This window comes from Leptonychotes weddellii, unplaced genomic scaffold (genome assembly GCF_054177405.1).
Source record: "Leptonychotes weddellii isolate Sample4059 unplaced genomic scaffold, ASM5417740v2 HiC_scaffold_10397, whole genome shotgun sequence".
Lineage (NCBI taxonomy): Eukaryota > Metazoa > Chordata > Mammalia > Carnivora > Phocidae > Leptonychotes > Leptonychotes weddellii.
The window spans coordinates 1-7,051 of NW_027680681.1; the positions used below are offsets into that span (position 1 = coordinate 1).

Below are 7,051 nucleotides of genomic sequence, written 5' to 3' on the forward strand. Positions count from 1 at the left end.
GGGGGCTGGGGGCCTGCACTCCTGGGTCTGAGGGAGGAGGGGCTGGGGGCCTGGACTCCTGGGCCTGAGGGAGGAAGGGCTGGGGGTCTGGACTCCTAGGTCTGAGGGAGGAGGGACTGGGGGGCCTGGACTCCTGGGTCTGAGGGAGGAGGGGCTGGGAGGCTGAACCCCTGGCTCTGAGGGAGGAGGGGCTGGGGGTCTGGACTCCTGAGTCTGAGGGAGTCGGGGCTGGGAGCTGGACCCCCCGGGTCTGAGGGAGGAGGGGCTGTGGGCTAGGACTCCTGGGTCCTGGGTCTGGGAGCCTCCCCTGGTCCTGATCATCCTTCCCCTTTCTTCGGCCCACGTGCAGGGTTACTTATCTGACTCTGAGGTGGGCACGGTCCTGGGAGGTTTAGTGGAGACCCCTGCACGCTGTATCTCGGAGGGCAGCCATGAGCCTTCCTTGCTGGGCTCCTATGATCACTTGGACACATACCTGTGGCGGCAGGACATTGAAGACCTGATGGACCCTGATTCCAGCACCTTGTCCTCTTCCTCCTTCTGCCCAGCCCCCGGCCCTCCGGCCTTCAACCTCCCTGCCATGTTCTCCTTCCATAAGCACCAAGGAAAGGCTGGGCAGAGGCAGCGGCCACCATACTCCCAGAAGACGCCATCTACCCATGCTGCCTCTTCGAAGGTTCCATTCATCCTCGACCAGTCCAAGAAGGTCTCAGCAGTGCCTGCTCCATCCCAGAAGACCTCGACTGCCCCTGGCCCATCCCGGAGGACCCCAGCTGCACCTGTTGCTCCTCAGAAGGCCCCAGTACCACGTGGCCCATCCCGGAAGGCCCCACCTGCTTCGGCTACTTTCCCGAAGGCCCCAGTAGCACGTGGCCCATCCCGGAAGGCCCCACCTGCTTCGGCTACTTTCCTGAAGGCCCCAGTAGCACGTGGCCCATCCCGGAAGGCCCCACCTGCTTCGGCTAGTTCCCCAAAGGCCCGAGCCATACCTGTCCCATCTCAGAAGGCCCCACCTGTGTTGGCTAGTCCTCAGAAGCCTCCAGCCATACCTTACCCATCTCCAAAGTCCCCACCTATCCAGGCTCTTCCCCCAAAGGCTGCGTCCCCCACTCTCCAAAGCAGGAAATCTTTCTTCATCCCTACCCCATCCCAGAAGGCTGTGACCTCACCTAGTCAATACAAGATGACACTGGACGGGGCTGATTTTGGCATGGTGCCTGAATTAAGTCCTAAAAGGGATGGGCTTGAGAGAAGGAAGCATGAAGGGACGCCACAGCCCATGTTGTTCGTGGGCACCCAGGAGATGGACGTGCTAGAGATGAGGACCCAGAGAACATCCATGGATCTGCCTTTCACCACCACGAAGAAGCAGTCAGAGGAAGTCGTGATCAGCAAAGCCCGGGAGATCACCCTGGATGGCCTGAAGGGCAGGAGCACGTTGGAACACAAGGTCCACAAAAAGAAGGAGAAGATATCCCTGGACATGCCTGGCTTCAAATCCAAGGAGAGAGGAGAGCAGCAGAGGTGGCTCAAAACCCAGGAACTGGCCATTGAGGGAGGCCCAGAGGAACAGAGCAGGCCCTTCTCGGTGGAGGGGCTCACCCTTGCCAAGATGATGATCATGGCCAACTGCAAGGAGCCACCCCAGAGACCAGCTGCAGTCGGTCTGCCCTCCTGGCTCTCAGCTCCCCAGGCATCTGCTAGGTCAACAGAGGGCACAGTGCCCTTCAGCCCCCATCATGTGTCCTCCCCAGAGGGGAAACCAGGGGCAGTTAGGGAACAGTCCCCGGTGGGCTCCTGGGTGCCCTTGATGGAGGGGACACCAGTGGGGTTTAGGGAGCAGTCCCCAGTGGGCTTCTGGGTGCCCTCGACAGAGGGGACACCGGTGGGGGTTAGGGACCAGTCCCCGGTGGGCACCTGGGTGAAGGGGAGAATGCATCAGTGGGCAGAGAGGAGCAAGCATCACTGGGTGAAGGAGCTTTCCCAGGACACAACAGGGCCTTCCAAAGTGCCCTATCTCATGGAGCAGGAGATGGACAGTGTCTCCAGCAGCCGGAATATGGATGATGTCTCCCAGTCTCCCATCCCTCTGCCCGCATCGGAGTGGGAAGATGTACCCCAGCCGCCCATCTCTCTGACCCCCATCTCCGAGATGAAGGCTGGGGTGTCCCCACAGCTCAGCAGTGTATCTCAAGAGCCTCAAGAGCCCAAGGAGATGTCAGATCTGAGCCCTCTGACCACGACCGGGTTGTCCTCAGAGGCTCTCTCACCCTCGCCCTTGGAAGTGGAGAGTGTGATGGACATGGCTACCAACGGGGAGAAGACAGAGGAACAGGATGTCTTCAGTGCTTCAGCCAGGTACTTGGGGTGACAGCTAACATGTTCTGTCAACTCCATTCTCTGCAAGGTAGAGAGAATCATTCCCTCTTTTTTCACTTTTATTCATGGACTCAATATATATTGGGTCTAAGTTCTAAGCACTGGGGACACAACACTGAGCAATTGGGGGAGTATGTATGCTCCTGCCACCTGGTATGTAGAGCCCAGAGATGCTGTTTAACATCCTACAATACACGGGATGGTCCCCCACCCCCACCCCCAACAACGAGTGATCCACACAAACTATCAGTAGTGCTGAAGTTAGGAATCCTGACAGTAAAAACTGAATCAATTATAGTGTATGATATAATGTGAGAGCTCCATGGGAAGACAGCAGGGGAGGGGGGACTAGGCGTGAAGGTAGGCAGCCTCCAGGATGGGACTGGTTGGTCCAGAAGGGCCTCAGTGAGCTGATGTCACTTCTGTAAAAGACCTGGAGGAGGAGAGGGGGGACTCCATGCACACATCTGGGGAAGATAGGTGTGTGCAATATTATGCTGGACCAAGAGTGAGTTCCAGGGGGCCCCAGAGTAGAGAATGCCATCGGAAGAGTCAGGGAAGTGGTGGCGATCATGGGGGACCTTGCCGGCTTTGATGCTGATGAGTGAGCTGGGGTTTGTTGAGCAGAATGGCTGGAAGTGATGTATGTTAGAAAGGGCTCTCTCTGGCCCAAGCATCGGGAAGGTAAGGGGGCAAGGATGGAAGCCAGGAGAGTAGGCAGGAGGCGGGTGCTGTGATCCAGGCACGAGATGATGTTGGTTTGGACAACAGGGGAGGTGTCGGAAGTGTTGAGAAGAGGCAGGACTCTAGAGATGCTCCGATGGCTGGGCCAATGGATTGGCTCATGGGCTGGTCCTGTCCATATGGCATCAAGGGCTGGTCCTGTCCATATGGCATTAAGGGCAACTGTAGGGTTTGGGGTCTGGGACACTGGGGAGATGTTGTGGCCATCGGCAGCATTCGGAGAAGCTGTAAATGCAGTGGGTGGCAGGTAGAGCATCAGGAATTCCATTTTGGACATCTGAATTCCAAGATGTCTGGTGAAGATGTGCAGTAGGTAGCCAGATATGTGAGTCAGGAGTGACTTGGGAAATCATCAGCACGTGGAGAGTTACTGCAAGCTATGGGGACTGGAGGAGGTCTCCAGCCAGGGAGTGTAGACAATGAGAGTGTTTGGAAAAGGGGATACCATAGTCGTGGTGTGCAGAATGGTGAGAGACGGGCATGCTGACCGCCACGGGAAGGGAGCAGCTGTGTCTAAGGCAGCAGCGAGGTGCAGGAAGATGGGACTGAGACAGGGCCTCCGGATTCATCGGCAAGGATTTGATTATTTGTTACATGGTGGTAACAAAGACCTGAATGGGGCAGGCCTAAGGAAGCACAGAAAGCAGGGAGTCACCTGCTGTGACGCTTGAAAACATGATGCTGGGGGAAAGGAGCCAGAAGCAAAAGGCCTCCTCGTGCGTGGGTGATGCCCTTTGTATGAAGCTTGCGGGGCAGGCAAATCCAAGCAGAATGGTGGTTGCCAGGAGCTGGGAGTGATGGGAGGAATGGGGAGGGATCGCATACTGGGAACAGGGTCTCTTTGTGGGGTGATGAAACGTTCTGGAACTAAGTGGTTGTGGTCCCACAATGTTGTGAATGTAATTAATGGCATGGAACTGGACGGTTTAAAATGATTGTGATGGTAAATTTTACATGATGTGTATTTTCCCACTATATACCTACTTACCTACCTCCGTACATTCACAAAGAGGGGCTTCGGAGATGAGGAGCAGACCAGCTTTTTGCAAGTAGCTTGCTGGAAGGGGAGGAGGGACCTGGAGAGGTAGCTGGTGTAGGAAGTGGGCACAGAGCGATTCTTGAGAGGGGAGCAACGTTAGTGCTCTTGGATGTGGTGTGAAGGATGCACAGCTGGGCTCGAGAGCAACTAGGCAGGAGGGAGAAGAACTGGGAGGTACATCGGGGACAGGAAGACGCGGGGGTTGGGGGGAACCCTGTTCCAGCTCACACTTCATTTAGCACGAGTTTACTGAGCACTCAGGGTGCTCTCCCTGTGGCCCCCAAAGCCCCCTTTGGCTTTTTCTCTCTCTCCAGCATGCTCAGTTCCGAGAGCCCTCAATAGCGGGATTCGGGGGACTCAATCTCAGTTGCCAAAGTGTCCAAAGGAGCCCAGCCTGGCCAGGTAGCCCGAGACCCCACAGACCCGCCTCAGTCCTGGCACCAGAGTCCAGGAGCTCAGACCCCACCCTGGCTCTTTCCTCTTCCCCACGGACCCCCATGGTGCTGTGCACCTCTACCGTAAGAAGCAGGGTGCTGAAAAGGCCGGGCGGGGGGATGCTCCCTCTCCGGTAGAGACCAGAGCTATCTCTACGTTTATATATTGGGGGGCGGGGAGCGGGACAGGGGAGAGCCCGCGGGGTGGCCCAGCTTCGCAGAGATTAAAAGCCTGAGTCTGAGACTCGGCAAAAGTCGTGCCTGGGTGCCTGTGTGTGCGCGGGGGACCCCCAAGAGCTTCGTGGGGCTGGGGGCAGGAGGCGGCGGGGGTGGGGTCCACGCAGACCCCGCCCGGCGTCTTGGAACATCCCTTGCAGCGCCGCTGCTCCCATTGGCTGGGGTCCAGGGGTCCCAGCCAATCCTGCCAGGGGTCGTGTTTCTCCTGGGCTGGACCCCCGAGACTCAGAAGCGAGGGGCACCCCTGGACGGAGCCACAAGGACAGCTGACCCAGTGACACGTTGACATCACTCTGGTGAGGGCAGGGCGGGTGGGATCAGGGGCTGGGCTTCGGGTGGGGGCCAGCCGCTGGGTGCGGGTCGGAACGAGGGGCGCCCCCAAGCCCCACGGAGCCCCCCTTCCCCCGCAGGAACTGCCGCCTCCGTGGATGTTGGATGTTGATTCCCAGAAGCCCCCCAAGGGGAAATGGTCAACACCGCCCTTTGACCCGCGCTTCCCCAACCAGAACCAGACCCAAAACTGCTACCAGAACTTCCTGGGTGAGACCTTGCGGGCCAGTTTAGGGGCAGGGGGTGAGACAGGGGACGCAGGAAGGGGAGCACCCCACCTGAAAATGGGAAGGTCTGGGACCCGCCTTGGCGGCGGAGACCGTTGGGGTGGAAAGGGGTGGGGGGAGAACCACGGTCCGCAGGGGCGGGGCCTACCCGGCAGGGGCGGGGCCTAGTGTGGAGGGGGCGGGACCGAGTCCTGGAGGGAGGGAGAGGCGGGGCCTGGCCTGGAGGGCCGTGACCCAGTCCTGGAGGGGCGGGGCCTGGTCTGGAGTGGGTGAGCCGACCATGGTGGGGTGGGGCCTGCCGGGAGTGGGCGGGGCCTGGTCTGGGGGGCCGGGACCTAGTTCTGGAGGGGCGGGGCGAGGGATGGAGAGGCAGGGCCTGGCCGGGAGTGGGCGGGGCCTGGTCTGGAGGGCCCGGACCGAGTCCTGGAGGGGCGGGGCGAGGGAGGGAGAGGCAGGGCCTGGCCGGGAGTGGGCGGGGCTTGGTCTGGAGCGCGTGAGCCGACCATAGTAGACCGGGGTCTGGCCGTGGAGGGAGGGGGCCTGGAGGGGAGGGGCGGGATTGAGTCGTGGAGGGCGAGGGGACGGAGGGGGTGGGACCATCATTGGGGGCGGGAGCAAGGGGCGGTGCTAGGCCGGGAGGGGCGGGGCCGCAGAGCCACCCCGCCGGCCCTCCCCGCCCCACCCTGCAGACTACCACCGCTGCGTCAAGAGAATGAACCGCCGCGGGAAGAGCACGCAGCCCTGCCAGTATTACTTCCGCGTGTTCCATTCGCTGTGCCCCATGAGCTGGGTGAGCAGGCCGAGGGGGCGCCGGCGGCCGGCCGGCCGGGGCGAGGGTGGAGGGTCCCGTGTAGCTGAATCGGCGCCCTCTGCCTCCCCTCCCGCCACTCCCCCCCCCCAGGTGCAGCGCTGGACCCAACAGATCCAGGACGGGACCTTCGCGGGCAAAATCTGACGGCCTGAGTGCCGCTCCTCCGAAGGATCAGCGCTCTGACCGCACATCCTGGCGTCTCGCGGAGACCCGGCCCCGGCTATCCACTCCCCAGTCTGTGAGGCACCAATAAATCTCTGTTGCTGCTATTTCTGCCTCATATCTGGCGTGGGGGCTGGAGAAGTCCTTCCTGTGTCAGTGCCCTGCAGCTAACGCTACTGGTTCTGATGAGGAGGGGGCAGGGATGGAGGGAGGATCGTCAGTCTCTAGGGCAGGATCGAGCCCAGCCCCTCCTGCCCCCGTTCCAGTGCCTCCAGCGGGCAGCGGCCGCCCGCCCTCCACTCCGTGGAGGACAGCACTTGCCCACGAGGGTGCTCCTGACTGTCCATCCCCACACCTGGTGCGCCCTTCATCTCCTCCCTCAGGATCTTCGCCTCTTACCTCCGCAGACTCCTTTGGGACTTGCATTCCCAAGTTCTGGGGGGTTGTTTGGTTGTGTACTCCCCAGCGCTGACCCCAACCCTCCCTCCCCAGCTCCGGACCCGTCCCCAGCTCTTCACCACTCTCCATCACTCCCCTGCCCCTGTCTGACTCCATTTCCCTCCAAGTACACCCCGGTCTCATCCCGCGCGCCCCTCCCAACAGTCTTCTGCACGCCTGGCCTCGGCCTTCCAGCACCGTCCCCAGCCCGAGCAGTCTCCTCCGTGGGTCTCCACAGATACCTGTCACG

General features: G+C 60.7%; 1 protein-coding gene across 1 annotated transcript; it reads left to right on the forward strand.

Annotated features, from left to right (window-relative positions):
• Nucleotides 1–5,032: 5,032 nt before the first annotated feature.
• COX6B2 (cytochrome c oxidase subunit 6B2) lies at nt 5,033–6,470 on the forward strand. The gene is made up of 4 exons (XM_006749806.3): nt 5,033–5,129; nt 5,244–5,373; nt 6,080–6,180; nt 6,292–6,470. The coding sequence occupies exons 2-4, from the start codon at nt 5,262–5,264 to the stop codon at nt 6,343–6,345; spliced, it is 267 nt and encodes an 88-aa protein (XP_006749869.1). The 5' UTR covers nt 5,033–5,129; nt 5,244–5,261; the 3' UTR covers nt 6,346–6,470.
• The last annotated feature ends 581 nt before the right edge of the window (nt 6,471–7,051 follow it).

What these genes read in the sequence shown, in the direction of transcription:
- COX6B2 (XM_006749806.3), top strand. Translation starts at nt 5,262, where the DNA reads ATGTTGGATGTTGATTCCCAGAAGCCCCCCAAGGGGAAATGGTCAACA. An exon ending in CTGCTACCAGAACTTCCTGG is followed by an intron (nt 5,374 to 6,079) that starts GTGAGACCTTGC and finishes CCCACCCTGCAG; the next exon opens with ACTACCACCGCTGCGTCAAG. An exon ending in CGCTGTGCCCCATGAGCTGG is followed by an intron (nt 6,181 to 6,291) that starts GTGAGCAGGCCG and finishes CCCCCCCCCCAG; the next exon opens with GTGCAGCGCTGGACCCAACA.